Source organism: Tursiops truncatus, chromosome 11 (genome assembly GCF_011762595.2).
Source record: "Tursiops truncatus isolate mTurTru1 chromosome 11, mTurTru1.mat.Y, whole genome shotgun sequence".
Classification (NCBI taxonomy): domain Eukaryota; kingdom Metazoa; phylum Chordata; class Mammalia; order Artiodactyla; family Delphinidae; genus Tursiops; species Tursiops truncatus.
In genome coordinates, this window is record NC_047044.1 from 74,677,964 (window position 1) to 74,703,006 (window position 25,043).

A 25,043-nucleotide genomic window follows, 5' to 3' on the forward strand; every position below is an offset into this window, starting at 1 on the left:
GTACTTATCTATGATTTAATATATAGCATTTGAAGAACGGTAGTTGACAAAGGAAACTAAAAATTCCCATGCATTTCAAGAGATCTATGACAAAATTGACCTGAGAATTATTCACTTATCCACCCAGATTCTTCAGATGTATTCTTGAGACAAAGCACCTTATGTCTAGGCTTGGCTATTTCATTGCTGTTGCCACTTATGTTTATGACCTTTTGACAAATCATCAATTCTTGATCATCCATTTCTCTGTATCTGAATAGATGCAATGATGTGTTTTCTGTATGTCACAGAAATCTTGTCTTGGAGCATGAAATGTAATTTGTGACTCAATACATTTTCTCCTCTACAGCACAAGGATGGCATTGCATTTGTATGACATGCAAATTAAGTGTTTTATGCAAAATAATCATCTTTAACAAGATTCAGAAGGGGAACAAGTATTTAATTCATTCTTTACGTTCTGTCTTATTCTGAAAAGATCCAAGGAAGCTTATAATAAGACATAGTGAACTAAACTGTGTGAGGAAATTGAAGCAAAGGGAAAATAAGAGTAAGATATCTGAAAAGGTTGCTGAGGATTCCTAGCACATCATGAAAACATATCGTGCTAGAGATGTGCCACAAATTTGGCTTAAGCTCTTTTAACAACCAACTTCAGAGGCAAAAATCTTGTTTCATGATAAACAGGGTCTTTTCAGAATAGGAAACACAAGTGAGCAGCACAGATTCCTAGCACTGAGAACAAAGAGAATTGTACCCCTTTGTTAATCACTCAACTCTGCAGGGTAACAAACTTAACAAGAACAAAACAGATCTAAATGTTAAAAAACTGCTTCTTAGAAAGTTTCACCATGACTTCAGCATGGCATGTCAGTGTGCAGTTGAGGAAACCTGACCATTGCACTTGGGTCCAGATTTGCCACTCTGTTGGACAGGCTTTATCCAGATGGATGTATTACATGTTCTTGAGATGTGATTGAGTAATTGCATAATTAATCTCAACTGAGTAATGGAAACCAGTAACTATTGCTTCTCTCACCCAAGTTCTTGATTAGTATTGAGTGGCAGGAGGCCTAAACATTGAATTTAAACAATGAACCAAACAGGGGTAGAATTTACACAGTCAGAAAACTACCATGAGGGAGTAAATGATCCAGCCATTTTCTAAGGCTTCAATATCAGGTTCCTACCACAAGTGTGGTGAGCTCTGGTTATACAAGGCTTGTCCACACTTACCAATATCAAAGTGTGTTTAAAATGCTTTAATAGAACATTTTCTCAGTGACTATTACTTAAGTTATGTAAAACACACATAGCAATGGAAGAGGATAGGTTCTAAGCAGAATTTCCATAACTCAGAATTTTTAAGATTTCTGTGAAAGATATCACAGTTATAAGCTTGCACTTCTAAAAGTCAAAGAGAATTATTTTATTTATAAGAAATATGTAGCACGAAAGTACTGTTTTGTAATTTTCCCTGTGTAAATTGAAAGAGTGAATACTGGAGGTTTGGATTCACAAATGCAAAAATGCAAATATGTTTGGTTACAGTCTTCAATGGTCTTTCCTTTTATCATTTTCATGTGTGTAGATCTGCTTTTGAAAGTTAAATCTAAAAAAGGTCAAGGTGCTACTGGTGTAAAGAGGAATGCCTTGTATAGACTATTGTCATAAATGTAAAAGATCTTTAAGATAAGGGAGAACTGGGAGGCTGGATATCTGAGTTTTATCTTAATTAAAAAATATATATTTTTTTAATGACAAAAATGCTACTTAAATTAATGGCAGCAAGTTTTCCTTTGAAATCCCAGCTTTAGCAATCAGTAGTTTGGTTGGCTAGCCACAATTTGCTTGTTGCTTGTTACTGGTCATCAGGTCTATGGAAGGTTTATGGATTTTAGTGAATCACAGTTAAACATAAACCTGCCTGGAGTTTGGGGAAGATATCCATTTTTATGGTAATAAACACCTCACATTTGCAAGCAAATGGGCCAAGCTTAAACTCTTATGATACAAATAGCAGTGACAACACCCCCTATGTTTGTTATACTACTTCAGCTCCTACAGTCTTTATCTTCTTCCTCTGATGCATTGCATTTCACCACTGCACCAAATACCAGCATTTTATGTTTATTTCTCAGCAGTGTGTGTTCAACCTAGTGTTGACCATTAAATTAGTGCAGAGTAGTAGAATACACCTCCCTTCTAAACTGGTGAATGCATAAGATCTGTTTTACAGTTGCATAAGCCAGCCTCAGTAATCACATTGGTAAGGATTTTATATTGAGAACTAACATATGCTTTCTCAATCCTTACCCTTCCACACCTAAACTGAGAAGGCACCTGTAGAAGTTCTGCTTTCTGAGAAGGCAGTGATGATTGCTTTAAGGTAAAGAAGTTTAGAATAACCATGTTTTGTATTAACAATGTACTTTAAAATTATTAGTATAAGGCTTGGTGAATATTCTCTATGTTGATGTTTAAAAATAGTGTCCCTTTGGGGCTTCCCTGGTGGCACAGCGGTTGAGAGTCCGCCTGCCGATGCAGGGGACACGGGTTCATGCCCCGGTCCGCGAGGATCCCGCGTACCGCGGAGCGGCTGGGCCCGTGAGCCATGGCCCCTGGGCCTGCGCGTCTGGAGTCTGTGCTCCGCAGCGGGAGAGGCCACAACAGTGAGAGGCCCGCGTACCGCAAAATAAATAAATAATAATAATAATAATAATGTCCCTTTTAAAACTAGTGTCCTATTACATCCTGGTCATAGAAAAGTTTGAAGATTTTGTATATTATATTTGTGATTATTGATATGGATAATAATAAATTTTTGAGTGTCTTAAACTTTCATCCTAATTAATGGTTAATCATTTGGATAGCATAGATGATTTAATGCTTTTGAGATATGAGTTATTAAACCTAATATACCTATTTGAAATATTAGCATTGGTGGGATAAATTAAATATTTTTTGAATACTAACAAAATGTAATTTTGGGTATGCGTAACAATTAAAGAACAATGAAATTATGTATCAGTGTGTTTTAAATTATCACGTTGTTATGTTCATAATAATATCAAGCATTTTTCATGATTAAACTATATTTTTTAAAACATAATTAACAAATGTATGAAAACTAATACTATGTATATTTTCCCCCTTAATTTTAGTCATGATTTCATTGGAGAATTTACAACAAGCTATAGGGAACTTTCTAGAGGGCAATCACAGTTCAATATATATGAGGTAAGAGGAATTTTATTTTATTATTATTTTTCTCTGGAATAAGTATATGTATTCTTTTAAAGTATAGGTTTTTACAAAAGATAATTGCCAAAGGTTACCAATATGTGTAAGAATCTTTAAACTTATTGAGCAGATTGGTTTTTGAGATTAAACAATAGTATTTCTCTTCAAATCACGCGGTCTTTCAAATCTACTTTGAGTGATTTAAAAATTCTTGCCTATGAAACCTTTTCTTATTTTAAAAACATTCAATATAGATACAAGTTTATTCTCCCTTGAGCTTCAGCCTTTATGTTTTGCCTTCCTAAGCTCTTCCTCAATCCTTTTTTAATAAAAATAGAAAAATTTTCTGTGTCGGCATGGTGTTAACAAGTCGTTTTTTTGCTTAGTATGTTTGAACATCTTACCTGTTATTTAGATGAAAACTGAAGGAAATGAGAAAGTATGATTCAGTCATTAAATTCAGTCATTAAAGAAATCCAAGTTATTAAAGCAAACACACTAGTTATTTCTGCCTTAAACCTATCTTGCCAGTTAACTACCAGGTATGTGTTGAGCATAAAGTATGTTCTAGCACTGTTAATCCTTGAGGTTTGTTATCTGTACATTCTCTGTGACTTTTTTTAAAGACTTTTTTGATGCGGACCATTTTTAAAATCTTTATTGAATTTGTTACAATATTGCTTCTGTTTTATGTTTTGGTTTTTTGGCCCTGAGGCATGTAGGATCTTAGCTCCCCAACCAGGGATCAAACCCGCACCCCTTGCATTGGAAGGTGAACTCTTAACCACTGGACCAACAGGAAGTTCCCTCTGTGATTTTTTAAATTTAATATACATCATTAGCAAAGGAGAATATCTCAGTACTTAGTCAATAATGATAACTCTTTCCTGCCAGATTGACACTATTTGACACTAAAATTGACCTCCTTTAAGTTAAGAGTGGAGGAATCTCCTTCTCCTATCACCTTCTTACTAGGCTAAAGCAGTTGTATTCCATGCATTCATTCATTTATTTCTTTATGAATAAAATATTTATGACATGAATTCTATATTCCACACTCTATATTAGGCCCCAAGGATGCAGCAATGAATGAAAATTTCACTGTCTAATGGGAGAGACAAACACGTAAAATGCATTTAGATTATCTGATAGGTGCTATATATACCTAGTTGACTATGAGATATCTAGAGTGGGGTGCAGCAAACTTATCCCAAGAAAGCTACCCAGGCAAAGACAAAGTTGAAGTAATGGATCAATTTTTCTATCTGGGTCTTTCGGGGACAGAATATTAAGGCTCTAAATAGACAGTAGAAGTAATATAAGACAGGTTGTACTTATATGGATGCCTGTTTTTTTCTCCAAACCCTCAAGGCTGAGGAGAAACAACACATGCATACTAGTCCTCCTTGTACTTAGAATTCATTTACTGCCAGTCACATAATGCTCCAAAGATCAATTATTTTGAGTTTCCTTAGCTTTAAAATGTCTTCTTCTCTTTGGATCTCTCTTATCCAACAAAGCTTGCTTAATGAGATTGATGTCGCATCTGATGTTATGACAAAGAAGCTTAGTAACAATTATTCCTTATTAAATACCTGCATGAATATTTGTGCCATAACTTCAAATAAAAATGTGTTCTTATTATTCATATTATCAATAGAAGAGATCAGTCTGAAGAAAATCTGGAGGAACATTATGTGTTTTGTCTAAGTAGTTTTAGAATTTCGATGGACAGCTAGCTCTTGGTCCAATACACTGGAAACTTCATTTTCTGCACACATGTAAGGGATTCAGTTTTGTTGAGGCAACCATGGAAATTTTCAACAATTGTTCCTTCAAATATTCTTTCTGCCCCTTTCACTCTCCCTTCTCCTTTTGGTACTCCGTATATATATATATATATATATATATATATATATATATATATATATATATATATATATAATGTTGTGCTTGATCATATCTCACAAGTTCATATTTTTTTCTTTTTCTTTCTTAAACTAGAAAATCTCAACTGACCCATCTTCAATATCACTCATTATTTCTTCTGCCAGCTCAAATGTTCTATTTAGCTCCTCTAGCGAATTTTTCATTTGTTACTGTGCTTTTTAAGTTGAGAATTTCTATTTTTTATAATTTTGGCCTACTTATTGATTTTTCTATTTGGTGAGACATTGTTTCATACTTTATTTCTTTATATATAGCTTCTTTAGTTTTTTAAACATATTTATAGTAGCTGATTTAAAGAATTTATTAAATAAATCCCATATCTACAAGTTCCCAGGGGCAGTTTCTATTGATTGCTTTTTTTCCTCTGTATGGGCCATACTTTCTTGTTTCTATGCATGTCCTGTATTTTTGGTTGTTGTTGAATGTTGGAAAGTTTTAAAAAATATAATATAGTAACACTGGAGATCAGATCCCCTGCTTTTCCGGGATTTGTTGTTGTTGCTGTTTGTTTGTTTAGTTACTTTCCTGGAGTAATTATGTAAAGTCTGTTTTCTTTGCTGAGTGGGTCATTTCAGTCTGTGCCTTGTTAGCTAGTGGTCAACACATGATTTGACAGAGATTTGTGTATGTTGGTGCACTTCTTATATGCTCCAAGTATAAAATTCTGCCTTGGCTTTCACTTGCTGTTTAAACAGAGACTCAAAGTCAGTCAGAGTTGAAGGATTAGGGCTTCCTCAAGGTCTTCCCTGGCCATGCATACAGTCCTGCACAAGCATTTGGTCTTCTAGATCCCCAGCAATATGCCTGAGCTTTTAAAAACCTCCTACTTGAGATCAGATTAAGAAGGTGGAGGAGTAGGACATGGAGCTTACCTTCTCTCGCAAATTACATCAAAAATACATCTACATGTGGAGCAATTCTCATAGAACATCTACTGAATTCTGGCAGAAGACCTCAGACTTCCAAAAAGGCAAGAAAAATCTCTGGATAAGGCAAAAGAAAAAAGAGGAAAAAAAAAAGAGAGAGAGAGAAAGGAATCAGGACAGGACCTGTGCTCCTGGGAAGGAGCTGTGAAAGGGTAAAGTTTTCCACACACTGGGAAGTCCCCTTACTGGCAAGGAGATCAGTAAGGACAGAGAGGGAGCTTTGGAGCCTCTGAGGAGAGCACAGCAACTGGTTTACAGAGGGCAAAGCGCAGAGAGACCTGCGCACATGGTCAGTGCCACCCACCCAGCACTCCTCAACCTGAGACACTCATCGCTGGTGCAGATGGGGGCTGCGTGCTGAGGCTTGGGCTTTGATGGTCAGACCCGGGGGAGAGGACTGGGGTTGGCTGCATGAAGACAGCCTGAGGGGGGTAGAGTGTGGTGTGAGAGGAGGCCTGGGCCCACCAGAGAGGGAGGGTGCTATTGTTGGGAGGCATGCGAGGAGAGGGGTGGGCCCACCATAGGAGCTTCTTTCTCCACACACACTATCAGGTGGCAGGGCATCATCTATATGAGCTCCAGAGGTAGGTACAAGCTGCCACTGCCATCTCGGACTCCAGAGGCAGGTACAGAATACTGCCAAGGGTCCTGTGACGGGGAGCCAACCACAGCTCCTGCTTTCCTGGGAGCATGCACAGCCCGCCACCACCAGAGAGGGTCCTGTGACTGGGCACCAACAGCTGCCCCAGATTCCCTGGGAAGGTGCATGACCCACCATGGCTGCCAAGGGTCCCACAACCCAGAGCCAACCTCTGCCTCCACCTTCCTGGGAGCCTACATGAGCCACGTGCCTGCACACCCCTTATCAAGGGGAAAATAGCCAGCACACACTGAGGAAAGAGATGGCAATCATCCAAACCAAGAACAGCCCTCATGACAAAAAAATATTAAACCCATACAAGCTATGCAGGGAGGCTCCTGTATATAAATAGCCCTCCAATACTACAGTAGATAGCTGTTTCCCCTAAACTCACAGAGAAAGAGAAATATAAGCAAAATGAAGAAGCAGAGGAACCACTTCCATTAAAAGCCCAAGAGAATTCCCCTGAAGGAACAAACAATGAAACAGATCTCTTCAGTCTAATAGACACCAAGTTCAAAAAGGAGATAATGAAAATACTGAAGCAATTAAGAAAGGCTATGGACAGAAATGCAGATTACTGTAAAAAGGACTAGAAACTATAAGGAGGAGCCAAGAAAATTTAGAAAATTAATTTGCTGAGATGAAAGCTGAGCTAAAGGCAGTGAGTAGCAGAATGAATAATGCAGAAGAAAGAATAAGTAATCTGGAAGATAGAATAATGGAAATTACCCAATCAGAGCAGCAGATAGAATGTCAAATGCAAAAAAAAAAAAGAAAGCAATATAAGAGACCAATGGAATAATATAAAATGTGCCAATCTATGCATAATAGGGATTCCAGAAGGAGAAGAACGAGAAAAGGGGATTGAAAATGTATTTGAAGAAATCATGGCTGAAAACTTCCCAAACTTAAAGAAGGAAGCAGATATCCAGTTACAGGAAGCACAGAGAGTCCCAAACAAGATGAATCCAAACAGACCTACATCAAGACATATTGTAATAAAAATGACAAAAGTTAAAGACAAAGAGAGGATTCTAAAGGATCAAAAGAAAAACAAAGAGTTTTTTACAAGGGAACCCCCATAAGGCTGTCAGCTGATTTCTCTACAGAAACACTGCAGGCTAGAAGGGAGTGGCAAAATATATTCAACGTCTTGAAAGGGAAAAATCTGCAACCTAGAATATTCTACCCAGCAAGATTATCATTTAGAATAGGAGGAGAAATAAAGAATTTCTCAGACAAGGAAAAACTAAAAGAATACAGCAATACTAAACCTATCCTAGAAGAAATATTGAAATATTTTCTCTAAACAGAAAAAGAGCAAGAAGGTATAGGAAAGAGGAAATCATAATTTGAAAGTAAATCACTTAAATTAGCCAGTACACAGATCAAAAAGATTTTTAAAAAAAACCTATTTGTGAAAGTGATGATAAACACAAGGAACAGCAAAAAGATAAACATGAAGATGTAAAAAAGGACATCAAAATCATAAAATGTGGGGAAGGAGAGTAAGAAAATGCATATTCTTGGTGTTGTTTAGAATGTGTTTCCATCTATATGACTATCAGTCTAAAGCAAGCAGATATAGGAAGAGGATAATGTACTTGAAAAACAGGGCAACCACAAATCAAAAACATACAAGAGATTCACAAAAACCAAAAAGAAGAGAAAGCAAGCATAAAATAAAAGGAAATGATCCAACGACAAAAGAAAAGCAAAAAGGAACAAAGAAGAAACAAAGAATCAACTGGAAAACAAGGTCTTATGTGGCAATAAATACATATGTATCAATAATTACCTTAAATGTCAAGGGACAGAATGCTCCAATCAAAAGGCATAGAGTGGCAGCCTGGATAAAAAACAAGAGCTTACAATATGCTGCCTGCAAGAGAAAGAAACCCCCCCTTAGGGCAAAGGATATACATAGATTGAAAGCAGCGAGGGGATGGAAAAGATATTTCATGCAAACGGAAATGAAAAGAAACAGGGTGTTGCAATACTCATATCAGACAAAATAGACTTTAAAGCAAAGGTGATAAAGGACACGATATAATGAAGAAAAGATCAATACATGAGAGGATTTCACACTCATCAACATATATGCACCTAATATAGAAACACCCAAATACATAAAATAAATACTAACAGACATAAAGGGAGAAATTGATGGGAATACATTAACAGTAGGAGACTTTAGTACCCCAGTCACATCAATGGACAGGTTTTCTAGACAGAAAATCAATAAGGCAACAGAGATCCTAAATTATACAATAGAACAGTTAGACTTAATTGATATTTTCAGGATATTACATCCAAAAAAAAAAAAAAAACAGAATACACATTCTTTTCAAGTGCATATCAAACATTTTCTAGGATTGACCACATACTAGGGCACAAAGCTAACCTCAACAAATTTAAGAGTATACAAATTATTTCAAACATCTTCTCTGACTACAACAGCATGAAGCTAGAAATCAACCACAAGAAAAGAAATGAGGAAAAAAATGATTCCATGGAGACTAAACAACATGCTACTAAAAAACCAATGGGTCAAAGAGGAAATCAAAAAGGAAATTAACAAATACCTTGAGACAAATGACAATGAAAACACAACCATACAAAATCTATAAGATGCAGCAAAAGCAATTCTTAGAGGGAAGTTCATAGCAATACAGGCCTTCCTCAAAAAGCAAGAAAAATCTCAAATAAACAACCTAACCTACACTTAAAAGAATTATAAAGAGAAGAACCAACAAAACCTAAAGCCAAAAGAAGGAAGGAAATAATAAAGATCAGGGAGGAAATAAATAAAATAGAGATTATCAAAACAGTGAAAAACAAAAAATCAATAAAACCAAGAGCTGGTTCTTTGAAAGGATAAGCAAAGATGACATACCTCTGACCAGGCTCACCACAAAGAAAAGAAAGCGAACCCCAAAAAACAAAATAAGAAATGAAAAAGGAGAAATCTCAACTTATACCACAGAAACATGAAAACATACCATGAACAATTATACACCAACAAATTTGACAACCTAGAAGAAATGGACAACTTTCTAGAAACATACAGCCCACCAAAATTGAATCAAGAAGAAAGAGATAATTGAACAGACTGATCACTAGAAGTGAAATAAAATCTGTAGTAAAAAAAATAATAAAAATCTTGCTACAAACAAAAGGACCAGATGGCTTCACAGTTGAATTCTACCAAACATACAAAGAAGAACTTATACCTATTTTTCTCAAACTCTTCCAAAAGATTGAAGAAGAGGGAACACTCCCAAAGACATCTATGAAGCCACCATCACCCTGTACCAAAACCAGACAAAGATACCATCAACAAAGAAAATTACAGGCCAATATCTTTGGTGAATATAGATGCAAAAATTCTCAATAAAATATTAGCAAACTGAATCCAACAGCACATAAAAATATCATACACCATGACCAAGTGGTATTCATTCCAAGCTCACAAGGATGGCTCAACATACACAAATCAATCAATGCAATACACCACATTAACAAAGAAAAGTCAAAAACTACATGATCATCTCAACAGATGCAAAAAAAGCATTTGACAAAATTCAACATCCATTCATGATAAAAAAAACTCTTACCAAAGTGGGAATAGAGGGAATATATCTCAACATAATAAAAGCCATTTATGACGGACCCACAGCCAATATAATACTCAACAGTGAATACTCAATGGTGAAATACTCAATGGTAAAAGCCTTCCCATTAAAATCTGGAACAAGACAAGGATTCCCACTCTCACCATGTGTATTCAAGATAGAATTGGAAGTCCAGCCACAGGAATCAGACAAGACAAAGAAAGGCATTCAAATTGGAAGGGAAGAGGTAAAATTGTCACTATATGCAGATGACATGATACTATACATAGAAAACCGTAAGGACTCCACACAAAAACTTCTAGATCTAATAAATGAATTTAGCAAAGTAGCAGGATACAAGATTAACATTCAGAAATTGGTTTCATTTCTTTACACTAACAATGAAATATCAGAAAGGGAATGTAAAACAAAACAATACCTTTCAAAATTGCACCAAAAAAATAAAATGCTTAGGAATAAACCTGACCAAGGAGGTGAAAGACTTATATGCTGAGAGCTATAAAATACTCCAAAACATTAATAAAGAAAATTAAAGAGGATTCAAAGACATGGAAATATATCACGTGCTCTTGGATTGGAAGAATTGGTATTGTTAAAATGGCAATACTACCCAAAACCAACTACAGATTTAATGCAATCCCTATCAAATTGCCTATGACATTTTCACAGAACTAGAACAAATTATCCAAAATTTTATATGGAACCATAAAAGACCCAGAATTGCCAACCCTAAGGAACAAAAACAAAGCAGGAGGTATAACTCTCCCAGACTTCAGACAGTACTACAAAGCTACAATAAATAAAGTGGTGTTGGCACAAAAACAGACATACGGATCAATGGAACAAAATAGAGAGCCCAGAAATAAATCTACACACCTATGGTAAATTAATCTTTGACAAAGGAGGCAAGAATATAAAATAAGAAACAGACAGTCTCTTCAGCAAGTTTTGCTGGGAAAGTTGGACAGCTGCATGTAAATCAATGAAGTTAGAACACACCCTCACACCATGCACAAAAATAAACTCAAAATGGCTTAATGACTTAAACATAAGATATGACACCATAAAACTCCTAGATGAGAGCACAGGCAAAACATTCTCTGACATAAATTGTACCAATGTTTTCTTAGGTTCATCTCCCAAGGCAATAGGAATAAAAACAAAAATAAACAAATGGTACCTAATCAAACTTACAAGCTTTTGCATAGCAAAGGAAACCATAAAATAAGCAAAAAGACAACCTACGGAAGGGGAGAAAAATATTTGCAAATGATGCAACCAACAGGGGCTTAATCTCCAAAATATACCAACAGCTCATACAACTCAACAGCAACAAAAAAAACAAACAACCCAATCAAAAAATGGGCAGAAGCCCTTAATAGACATTTCTCCAAAGAAGACATGTAGATGGCCAAAAAGCACAGGAAAAGATGCTCAAAATCACTAATTATTAGAGAAATGCAAATCAAAACTACAATGTGGTACCACCTCACACCAGTCAAAATGGCTATCATTTAAAAAATCTACAAAGAACAAATGTTGGAGAGGGTGTGGAGAAAAGGGAACCCTCCTACACTGTTGGTGGCAATGTAAGTTGGTGCAGCCACTATGGAAAACAGTATGGAGGTTCCTCAGAAAACTAAAAATAGAATTACCATATGATCCAGCAATCCCACTCCTGGGTGTATACCCAGACAAAACTATAATTCAAAAAGATGCATGCATCCCTATATTCATAGCAGCACTATTCACAATAGCCAAAACATGGAAGCAACCTAAATGTCCATTGACAGATGAATGGATAAAGAAGATGTGGTACATATATACAGTGGAATACTACTCAGTCATAAAAAAGAACAAAATAATGCCATTTGCAGCAACATGGATGCAACTTAGAGATTATCATACTAAGTCAGAAAGAGAAAGACAAATACTATATGATATCACTTATATGTAGAATCTAAAATATGGCACAAATGAACCTATCTACAAAACAGAAACAGACCCACAGACATAGAGATCAGACTTGTGGTTGCCAAGGGGATGGGGGGAGAGGGATGGACTGGGAATTTGGGGTTTGTAGATGCAAACTATTACATTTAGAGTGGATAGACAACAAGGTCCTACTGTATAGCACAGGGAACTATATCCAGTCTCCCGAGATAAACCATAATGGAAAAGAATATTAAACAAAGAATGTATATATATGTAAAGCTGAGTCACTTTGCTGTTCAGCAGAGATTGGCATAACATTGTAAATCAACTACACTTCAATAAAAAATAAATTTTAAAAATAAAAAGAACAAAATTGAAAAAAATTATAAAATAAAACAAAACCAAATGTTAAAAACAAAACCAGAAACAACCCAAGCAGCAGGAGCATCTAAGGAACGGAAACAATTAGCAACTGTGGGAGCTGGGATGTAATTAGATTTGGGTTCTTGTTGTTTTTGACTCCAATAATGGCTAAAATCTTTTTCTACATTTATTCTTTTAAAGGCTTTGTGCAAAAAGGAAAACACACAAGTTACTTTTATATTCTTGTAAAGAGTCTTTATAACTGCTGATAAGATGAGACAAAGAGGAGGTGGTCCCTATGGATGTTTTCTTAGCTTCACTACCTTGTAGGGTATGATTCTCAGCCAGGCAGAATTAAATGGGATGATGAAAAGCCCATGGATAATAACATTTAGACCCAACTTAAAATTAAATAAAATCCTAAAATGAAAACAAATAAGTAAATAAATAAACACCTCCTACTGCTTTACAGATCATTTTGGCAGGTAAAGACCTTCTCCTGGTTGTTCCCCAGGCTTATGGGACTACTTTCAGAATTGCAGTTGTGCTGGTTTGGAGCTAGTTTTAAGGCTGTTGCTAGGTCTACTGTGGGATCTGCAGTCGGTATGCTTGTTACTAGGGGCTCAGGTGAGTGTGGATTATGTCTGGTGCTGGGTGGATGAGACTGGCTCCAGTACTTTTGTTCAGTAGGGTGGTCCTGGGCCATGGTTACTTTTCAGGGTATACAGTTGGGTCCTCAGTCAGTCAGCCTATTTCTAAGTTTGTGAACCGGTGTGACTCCCACCGGGACTCCCACAAGTACTCCAAACTTTTACACGTTATTATGTATCTGATGGAAATTATTACCATTAAAAGCAATAAGTAGAGCCCATAAATATTCACATATTTGGGTGATTTGTCATGTTAGTGCATTTAATCAAATAAAACGTATTATGTCTCTTGGATATATTTTTATTTATTAGAGAAACCCATAGTTTTTCTACAGAGCAATCACTATTATTTGGGACCTTGAATATTAAAAATCTCTCTCACATCAAGAAGATGTAAATGGGTAGGATAATCAATGCATAAAGTTACTAAGAAGAATATTACTGTAAGAATATTACTGAAAATATATTTTGATATAAGATGATCACTAGTAACTTTTGCAGAGAAGTTTTGGCTGATAGACTATCTAGCAGTCATACTAAAGGCATTTGTAAGGGAATAAATAAATGCCTTCATGACAATAAGTGAAAGGCACCAGGTTGGACTACACATTTTTAAAATATTTCAGTATGAAACCTGACATTGTAATTGTTTTATCTGCTCTTTAAGGTGATAAATCCCAAAAAGAAAGGAAAAAAGAAGAAATATACTAATTCAGGAACAGTAAGTCAAATTTTATGTTATTCATTAAGGATTCAAATAAATGAATAAAAAATATATATAACACTTTGTATTGAATAAAAGCTACTAAAAACTGCACTGTTTTACTTAGAGTTTTAATGTGAATGTATATAATAAAAAATTAACTTGCTATGGGAATTGTAATGGAGAACACATTATAGGAGGTAGCGACCCAGCTTCCTGCAAGTTGTCCTAGGGGTTGAATGGCCTCTGAGAGAAGATGAAATTTTATTATGAATTCTTCATTCAATAAAATCACACTAGAGAAAATCAAGTAGACCTGAAAAAGTGTAAGTTGTAATAAGAAATATTATACTCTTTATAGGCTATACTTAAGACTTGTTTTATAAGATGTGAAAGTATTTGTTTATAGTGCATTAAAATTGACAACTCTGTGGAAATGCTGGACTAAATCAGTACAGGAAGGTGCAAAGATGAAAGTATGTTAAAATTGTGAAAAATCAAAATCATCCTATTTTGATAAAAAATATACTGAAAATTTTATCCTATGATTAACTGTCCTTGGGAGAAGAAAATATAAGTTCCCTCCAAGTTTTCTTTTAAAAGATTTTTATAAAGCAAGGCACTTAAAATATTAGATGGCTTCATTACAGGTCCCTGACAAAAATACCCATTTCTTTTTATATGGTTTAGCTCACTGATTTTGATTTTTTAGTTTTAGCCATTTTCTAGCTTCCTTTCATCTTTCCTTTATATTTAAAATGGGAAGTAACACAGTGTCCTTGTAGATAATTTGCATGTTGTTCTTCAAAGGAAGTAAACTGGTCATAGGAAGGAGTCATTTAATTTTTTGGCCCCTTTTCTTCTGATAATTTTAAATGTAAGAAAAATCAGTCCTAGTAAATTTTAATAAAGAATAATATCTTTATTAATTTTCAAAATACTAGGAAACATGATTTACTCTCTAACAGAAAAAAAGTCCATTTGGGGATGCAATTAGTACTAGCAGGTAATTCTGCCTCCTTTTTCTTTTCTTTTTTCAGGTCACGTTACTTTCTTTCGTGGTAGAAACAGAAGTTTCATTCCTTGACTATATTAAGGGAGGGTAAGTCATTCTCTGAAATTGTTTCATTGCTTAAGAAATGGTGAGAGGCAAGTTTGAATGTGTTTAGAAACTTCATGACAACAGCAGTCAGAGACATCACGTATATAAGCCTCTTACTAATTATAATTAAGCAGGGTTTTGGGGGGTTTTTTGTTTTGTTTTGCCAATACTGATTTATTGCTAGAGTGTTGTCAAGCCAAAGAAGGATTGAGAGAATGAGGGGGACCAAAGGAACAAAGACAGTTTCCCCCAAAACAGAGAGCTTACCCCCTTTTGCTCTTTGTTAAGAAAACAAAACAAACAAAAGCTATACTTGCCCAAATGGGGAATCTCTGCTATATATGGGCATCTTGAAACCTACCACCTGGATACATAGACTAAGAAGCTACAGGGTGATTGTTTCAATAAAGTTAAAAGAAAACGTACTAAGTAGGAAAAAATGTTTGCCAACTCTCCTTACTATTTCGATGTTTGTGTATATTTTTGTCTTTAGAAGATGGGAAAATAGAAAGTTGAATTTGTCATAAAAAATAGATTCCTGTATAAATAAACTCCTTGGTAGCTGTAGCTAATAGTTGATTAAAAAGATGGACATCTCTTAGCATGCTCTTTATAAACTTAAAAAAAGTGCTTGATAGATCTGGCTATAATTTGCATGTTGAAATGATGATTTGAAGTTTTAAAATACTAAAAATTCCTTTTAGTTTTTGTTTTGTTTGTCTTTTGGCTTTGCTTTGTGATCATGTGAAGTGGGTAATGTGTGTGTGTGTGTGTGTGTGAAAAATATCCAATAAGTATTGTCAGCAGTACAAATCAAGTAATACTTTGATGTGAATCTAACAGTAAAAGAAATTTTCAGAATCTATTACAAATAAATCACTTTTATTGGTTGTGCACATTCTCCTTTTAAGGATTCTTAGGGCTAATTAGAGCAAATGGGTTTCTACAATACTTAAGCAATAACAGTATTGACAACTGTCATTTTTATGCTTCTTATCACCTCCAATTTTTTTTTTTTTTTTTTTTTTTTTTGGTTTACACACATCCTACTTATATAGCACTGCCTGTGCTGGAAGAAATGCTAGTGACCTTTTACTGACAGAAGTCAGTGTATAAATGGAGCCCCAACCTATGAGGTACACTTTGTTCTAATCCTGGCTTCCCAAGTGTTTTATAAAAACCCATTTTTTTATTTACAAATGGGATATGGAGAAATAGAGTTTGAAATTTACTACATAGTTAATCTAACTGGACTTATATTAATTTTTATATAATACTGTCTAAAAAGGACATGAGAAATATCTGCATATAATTCATTTTTATATGAAGATGTATATAATAAATTTATAAAATTTTAAAATATACTACAATTACATGCTTACCTATTATTCATCACTATTTCTAATACTTATTATATAGATATTGTCCCTTTGATAATGGAATCCAAATTGAGAAGCAATATAATTATTGTATTCTGTGTCTTTATGCGTCTTTGCTCTTAAGGACTTGTTATAAGCAATTGGGCATAAAATTTTAATTCCAACTTTATTAATAATATGGTGAGGAGATCTGGCTTTATCATGACACTCCTTATCACTTCAATTTCCTGTAGTTTACATGAGTCGCCTTAGTTTCTTTCATGACCTTAATGATATTTAATTTCCCTCTGAAGTTATTGCTTATATTCCTACAAAAAAGTTACTCTAACCTATCAATTTACTATACAGTGTAATTTGTGTATAATAATAGCTAACATCTGCTGACAGCTAAGTGCCTCAAGGTTATTAACTCTACCCATCTCTCTGTTGGTCCCTTTCCCTTTCTCCTCACCTCCTTTCTCCTTCTCCCTCTTTCTCTCATGAGTAATATTCACGTTGATAATTCTGTTTTCTAAAAAAGTAATGAAGTTTACTTACTTGATGTACTATTAACTTTCAGTCTTCATATAATTAATATTTTCTATCTCATTGCTGCTAGTCAAAAATACAGTTTAATTTACATAGCCTAAGGGAAAATGATGCTTTGGCATGCAGGATATCTAAGAATTTTACCATCAGATATTTGTGAAGATTTAAACTTATTTAACTGTGAGTTATGGGTATTTATTATGATGGTTACTTCATAGAATTCCTGACTCTAATTATAGGAAATGAGGAATAGAGTTTTATGTTCTAATCTTTCTTAAAAATCTCTATTGGTATGAAAATAACAAATTGTAGCAATTTGAAATGGAGAACATGAAAGCCAGTGTGGAAATGTAGCTGCATCTATTCCAAATATTGCAGCAAATTACTTTTATTTTTCTTAACAGATTTCCTATTGATTTTTTTAGACATTTTAAGGGATTTCCCTGATGGTCCAGCAGTCAAGACTCTGTGCTTCCACTGCAGGGGGCACAGGTTCGATTCCTGGTCGGGGAACTAAGATCCCATCTGCTGTGCAGTGTGGCCAAACAAACAAACAAAAAAGATAGACATTGTAAACTTTCTTCCCTTGCTATTAAGAAATCTCAACCTCCAAGTAGATAAATGCACTGCCATGATGGAAAATTATATTAAGACCAGACACATAATTACACAAACTTTCTGAATAATAGCAAAATAGAATATAATGAACTACATTCATTTCAAATTAGAACTAATTATAATAATTGACAGTTAATTATTATAGTTTCAATAATGGCTATTGACTCTCTTGTGAATAATATCAGTCAGAATTTCTAGTCTCTTGCAACTAAAAAAATACTGTAAACTGTTAAACAACTCAGTAATATTTGGTACTCTTCAGAGTAACTTTTTTCTGAAACCACAGAAACTTTTTTTTTAGTGTTTTATTTTCAGTTTTGAGGAAAAGAAGTATTATATCTCCCAAATTTTAAACATAAATATCTATATTTGTGTTTCACATTGTAAACCTGAAATGTGAAATGGTAAAAAAAAGGTAATGTAAAATGAAAATAATTTATTATGAAACTAGAATCCCCTGTAGTCATACTCTCTAGAGATAATCACTGTTAGAAACGTATTTATTCCCAAACACACATCATTATTTTTAATGAGTGGGATAGCACTGTGCACAATAAGCTAATGTATATTTTCTTCATTAAATATACTGTGTATATATGTTTCTGTGTCAGTACTTATAGATCTACCATATTTTAATAGTTTTCCATCATATGGATGTACATAATTTAGTTTAAAAATCTCCTGTTGATACACACTTTAGTTGTATCCATTTTATTTTCATATTATAAACAAGGCTGCAATGTAAACCCTGGTACATAGCTTTTTTGTACACTTCATTAAGCATATCTGCAAGGTCACATCCTAGAAATAGTATTGTTGGTTTAAATGGTATGCATATTTTACAATTTGTCAGGTATTTCTAAATTATTCTGTTAACAAAAGGGTAATAATAATAATTTATACTTCTAACATCTGTGTATGCAAGTTTACCATATACTTACCCTTACTGATAGCATCAGTACTTTTTCAACTTTGCTAATTTAATAGATAAATATTATAACTCATTGTCAGTTTTTATCTGTGAAACCTATTTATTAGCCGTTGTGACGTCCTTTGTGAAAGCCCATATTTAACCAGCCATATCTTTGGAAACACAGGTTTCAGAACCTTCTATTTTTGCTTTTCCCCTGCTCCCTCCTCCCTAGTCCCACCAAAAAAGTTTGAGTATTTTCAACTGAAAACACAAGACCAAATGTAGTAGGGAGCTACATCCTTCAGTACAGTAAACACTTCAGATAAACTTCCCCAATATTCACATCTTGGTCTTTGACACCACTTCTCTTCTGCACATATCTAAAGAGACTTTTTTTAATCTGGCCTTGCCTTTTGCCCTGTGATTACATTGAAGAAAAACAATAAAATTAACTAACAATTTGGGCTGCAATCAACGAAGCAATCCAAAATAGTATTTTGGAGGTCATAACTATTTGCAGATTTGTGGAGTTATCAAGGTTAGTTCTTTTGAAGAGATGTCCCACCATATTTCTAAATAAGTATGATATTTCAGAAGTGATTAGAACCAAGTGTTGAATTCAGTTTTGTTTTTATAAAAAATTGTAGTAACTACTCATTTTTAACTTAAAATACCAAGATATCAGCATTTGTTACTGGTATTTGTGTATTGTTTTCTTGTTAACTTGGGTGAGCATCATTATTGCTAATTTGGTGGCATCAATTCAGGAATGAACTCACCATATTCTAGTCTAGCAGAAACTATTGTTGAGTTTTGCTTATGCTGAATCTTAATTGACAAGTAAAACTAGATGTTTTCAAAAAAGGTGGAAGATTATCATATAAAACATTAGTAACAGCAATTAAATTGGTACTCTGGCTAGCTGTGGGTTATCCAAAATAACATTAGTTTAGGTTTTCCTGTATTCATTTTGTTCTCTACATTAATTGTATAAACTATTTTCCTTATACTGGACAACATGTGGGAGCATGAGAATAGACAAAGAGGGCAAAACAGGTGACTCGTGTGGAACATGTAGGACTAACAGATTGTGATTAAACTCTTAGAAGGAAATTCTTGAATTACACTTTAAAATGTAATCTCTCTTCTTGTTTCATCTCACAAAAAATAATTGAATAGAAAGTTATGAAAATATTGTTTTCTCATGAATCCAAGTAGAAATTATGTATAGTTAAGAATGAACACATTTAAATATTAAACAAAATTGTTCTCAATAGTCCTTTAATATCTTCCCCTTCAAAGGAACTTCTTTATATGTCTAATTCTTAGTATTGGGTATTCTAGGCTTCCATTACTGTAGTCATTATTGATGTAGATATTTACCTGATTGATTGTTTGTGAAACCATGTTGTTAGTGTGTTACTTTTCATTCATTGTCTCAGTTCCTAACACACTGTGTTTAGCTGCAGTAGAAAGGTTTATGGATTGAGGTACACAGTGAGCAGATGAGACAGATGCATTCTCAATCAGACAAGGTCCAATTTTTATGGAAATACTCTGTGAAAGAAAATTTTAATTTTTAGACCTTCTTTTTTTCCTTTTTTTTTTTGCTAAGCAGAACCATGCTTTCCCTGGAGCATAAGATACAATTTATGACTTGAGGTAGTAAAGAGTTTTATTTTCTAAATACAATAATATCCACAAAGGAGGTCTTACTGTAGAGTAAAAAAAAATGGATTGCCTCTTCTGGGTTGTCGACATTGGAGTTATTATTTTTAATCATGCTCTGTATGTTTTTCCTGTGGTTATTTTATTTCTCTTTACTTACTAAAAATGATTTTAATACTAAAATTCTGATACAATTGGAAAGCAAAGATGTTTACTCAGTAATCCATAATGTATGACATTGAATATCCCAATTATCATTGATAAGGACAATGTCAGATTCACTGAAAATCAGAGACAGTTCTGAAATCTAAATACTCCTTTAGGGTAACATCATCATTTTTATAATAATTGTTATTTGTGAAATGAGTTTATTGGCCTCTACAGACAACAGCTCACATTATGAGTATCTGAAGACAGAATCATGTTTCAATTTGGTTTTGTCTGCCTTTCAGTCCTCTATTTCTCTCACGCCTTCATGAAACTCCACTCCACCACTAACAGGACCAAGGAACAAATATATATAAAGTTTTTCACATTTCTTTGACTGGCAGATGAATGGGGAAAACAGATCTCAAATTCTCGTGCACACTGAGTACCCCTAAGCAACCAGAATGTCATGTCAACCTGAAACCCTAATCTACACTTTTATCAGAAAATTGAGTGTATTAGAAACTTGCAGGCCTATAGACTGTCATTTACTTCCTCTGAAGAAAGCCCAAAATGTCACCCACCTGGTCCCAAATGAGCTTCACAACCACTTATATACAGTGGTTGCTAGCTTCCCTGGTTACCATTTTAATTGTTCATTCTCAAAATATTTTTATAGAGCTGAACATAGAGTAGCCACTGAATAAATACAGATTAATTAGAAAACCACTTTAAGCCTGACTTTCCACTCTTTTTTCCCAAATTTCTTAGCATAATGAAACATTAAAAACAAATAGGAATTTTAAATGAAGAGTGTGACAATTTAGTTAACTGGATTACAAACCCCCATGTCTGTCTAGCTCAGATTTTATCATCTTGTGACCTTCCTCTTTCCATGCCTCATATCATAATCACCAAACAAAACAGATGGACCAGGCTTTCCGGGATAAGAAAAAAATGCTTTTGTGTTGCCTCTGCCAGAAATCATCTCAACTCTGTATCTGGGTTTTAGTGACTTGGAAGAAGGCAAGATCAAGATAAGAAGCATGAACTGCTTATTTTCCTCACATATTAACGGAAAGGGAGCATGAGAGAAGATAATAGGGGAGACCCTAAGTGGGCACGTTCTGGGAAAGAATCAAAATAGGGGGTAAATGTTTGGCAAAAAATCAAGTCGGTTAAATAAGTGGTTGCTGAAGGCAATGCATAATAGTGGCCAAGAATTTGGGTTCTGGCACTAACTGCCTGGTTCAAATCCTAGATTTGTCTTTTGTTGGCATAACCTGTTTCTGTTTCTATGAAATAGAAAAAATAACAATAATGCCTATCTCACAGAGTGACTGTGGATTAAATGGCATATACCCTCGATAAATGCTAGCTATCATTTTTCTGAATAATCTGAATTTGTTTAAAGTCCTAATGTCTTTTCTCATTGTTGGTGGTAAATGTCCTAATTAACAGAGACATGGAGAGAAAAAGACATATTCAACTTTATAAAGTCAATAACAGTCTCTTTTTTTTTTTAGTTCAATTCTCTTTGGAGGATCATGCCAGGTTATTCCTTCCATTGTAGTCAATCACAACCCAAACTCTTGACACTGAATCTAAAACTTGTCTGAAATTATATGCAAAAGGTTTATATCCCACTCCAAGTAAAAAGTCTTAGGAGAAAAATTAAAGCTATCTACCTATTATAGGCTCATTGTAGAGGCTAAAAGTGGACTTCTTAATATGCTTATTTTAAAGGTGAGTTGAATATAAGTAAGTGTCATTATTAACGAGCTCCATAAGGATTTTTTTAAAAATACTTGAAGCAAGTGCAATGATGCTATAAAATATTTGCCTTAGTTTTATACAGTTGGTGGCATTATATTAGCTATGTCATCTCAGGGAGCACATCTTGCCAGAACATACAACACGAGTTTTTTTCCTAGTCCAGTTTCTTTTTGAAAACTGAATATACATAACTAAGATTTTTTTATAGTGCTTCTTGTTGTGGCACCCAAGTGTTTTGCATTCATCAAATAAGTCGAGAGCTAAACCCTGCAGTGCTGAATGGGTATAAATATAATAAAAGTAAAGCCATTCTGCCTTCTAGAAATACATTCACCTAAAACATTATCATATCTAAACTAAACTCATCTAAAATGTGATTTAGAAAAGAAACTTATGGAAGTATTAAGACTCATAAACACTGTTTTGGTTAATGCTTGATTCTAATTTTTATATATACAAAATGCATGCTTGAGAATTCTAAAGATGTCCAGTTATAGCCTTTAAGATTGTGATTTAATTGCCAGCTCATGTTATTTTTCAAATGATTTTTTCAGAACTATACATTTCAGAGTCAAAGGAAATTGCATGTATGTTTCATCATCAGAACCAGTGCTAATTTAGCCAAAATATTGACAATCTATTTTGTACCAGGCAGTTTCGTAGTTATATTTCATTATCAGAGTGTGTACTTTTAGCCACACTGTGTCTAAAATAGTTTCTTTCTGGTGGGAACTGAAAGCTTGGCAGCCAGGGGAAAGGGAAACAGAGTTAAGCAAATAAGAGTGGTTTACCAAGGGCAGGTTGTGGAAGAGTGGGAAAATTTATCACTGACATTGCTTAGAACTGCTAGTGTATGGTGATATTAAAATATAGACTGTGTATTAGTAGATTACATTATTGTTTTTAAGTTATCTGCAGACAATGTACCTTCTACTGCCTACACCCTTGGGGGCTTATCCCCAGCCGTGATACACAACTTACCTTCACTATGGGAAGAATTAATGAAAAAAGAAATATATATATATGTTAATGTAAAGAGAGAAGTGTCATCTGCCTCAACAGAGGGAAGGATTAATATGAATAAGGAAAGGATGACATGGTTGCTCAAGAGATTGGTCCTGCAGCACGCAGAATATTTATTATATGCAGGTACTTCAAGATTTTATTTCTGATAAGTAGAGGGCTTCTTCAAAGTAGCTGGTACCTTTTCATCATATGAGAAAATTGAGATTCAGGGACATGGTAATTTTGCAAATGAGTCACATCTAGCTAGCTAGTTGTAATTCTGAAATTCAAACTCCAATCTATAATTTAAAAGTTCATAGCTTTCCTGCTAGGCATCATGCCTCTTCAGCAACTACCTCATTTAAAATGGGACTCTAGGGAATCCCCTGGTGGTCCAGTGCTTAAGACTCAGTGCTTTCACTGCTGTGGGCCCAGGTTCAATCCCTAATTGGGGAACTAAGATTCTGCAAGCTGCAGTGTGGCCCAAAAAAAAAAAAAAAAAAAAAAAGGGATTCTATTGGATACTGCTTCTCTTTTTGGTTAGAGGTTGATATGTTTTTTTGTTTTCTTTATGTCACTTATGAGATATTTTCTAAACTAATGATTTGAAAAAAGGTTGGCCATCTTGCATACCTACCTTGATAAGGAGTTCTTGAACTACAGGATGATCAGCTTACCTACTTGCAAAGTTGTATTTTGGAACACTTTAATTGTGTTAAAAATAATACTGAAATTAATCTTCAAAACCTGGAGAATGTACAAAGGTTTGTTAATTTATGAAAACTAGATTTAATAAGGACCAAAACTATTAGCATAAAAAGTTTAGGAATCATATCACTTGTCTCCAGTTTTTTTTTAATTCTTTTTATTTATTTTATTTATTTATTTATTTATTTATTATTTATTTTTTTATTTTTTATTTATTTTTTATTTATTCTTTTTTTATTCTTTTTTTATTCTTTTTTTTTATTCTTACTTTTGACATTTATTCTTACTTTTGACATTTCACATTTCACTGATCCCACAGAAATACAAAATTTTAGGAAGGATAGGAAGGAAAATAAAGCTTATAATTACTTCCTTCAGGGGGATTTTGTTTTAGGAAGTACCCAGATGACACCTTCTAACAAAATTAGATCCTTTATGGTGCTATTTTGGTTTGGGTAGATTGGGACCTTAGAAGCCAGTGTGAAGGAAAGGAAATCTGACATGGGAGGATCAGGTTGTAGAAAAAACGTTAAACTCTGATAGCTCTAGAAATTGGATAAATATTACAGCAGTTTTCAAAGAAATATGCTAAACTTGGGTTCTAAAAAACTAGCTTCAATATGGTGATAATAATCATAACAGCTACTTCTTGAGTGCCTGCTATAAAAGACAGGTGCTTTTCTTGTCCTTACAGCAACAATCCAAGAAAGATTTTGTTAACCCTAGCTTATTACAAATGAGGTGCAGAGAGGTTAAATAGCCTTTCAAAGATGATATTGCAGGTAGGTGAAAGTATTTTAATTTGCATTTGTGTATCTCAAAGCCTGCCCTCATTCTAGCAGACCTCACTTGTCAAGGACAAATAATCCTGTCAGTAGTTTATGGGCACAGGAATCCGGAATTTTGAAGATGTAGCAAAATTTAGAGTCAGGCAGCTGTCTGTGTTGTCATTCAGGTAGTTGAACTGCTTTTAAGAAAGAGGGAAGGGCTTCCCTGGTGGTGCAGTGGTTGAGAGTCCGCCTGCCCATGCAGGGGACATGGGTTCGTGCCCCAGTCCGGGAAGATCCCACATGCCGCGGAGCAGCTGGGCCCGTGAGCCATGGCCGCTGAGCCTGTGCGTCCGGAGCCTGTGTTCCACAACAAGAGAGGCC

At 34.5% G+C, this 25,043-nt stretch overlaps 1 protein-coding gene across 6 annotated transcripts in view; it reads left to right on the plus strand.

Annotated features, from left to right (window-relative positions):
* CPNE8 (copine 8) overlaps positions 1-25,043 on the plus strand; it is a 309,410-nt gene that overhangs the window by 225,522 nt on the left and 58,845 nt on the right. For all 6 annotated transcript variants that reach the window (XR_012324454.1, XM_073788857.1, XM_033866926.2 and 3 more), the window contains 3 exons: positions 3,165-3,240; positions 14,013-14,066; positions 15,089-15,150. Coding sequence is in view for 5 of the 6 variants with exons in the window: in XM_073788857.1 (XP_073644958.1) it covers positions 3,165-3,240; positions 14,013-14,066; positions 15,089-15,150 (192 nt within the window). In the remaining variant the exon portion in view is untranslated. The remainder of the gene's footprint in view (positions 1-3,164; positions 3,241-14,012; positions 14,067-15,088; positions 15,151-25,043) is intronic.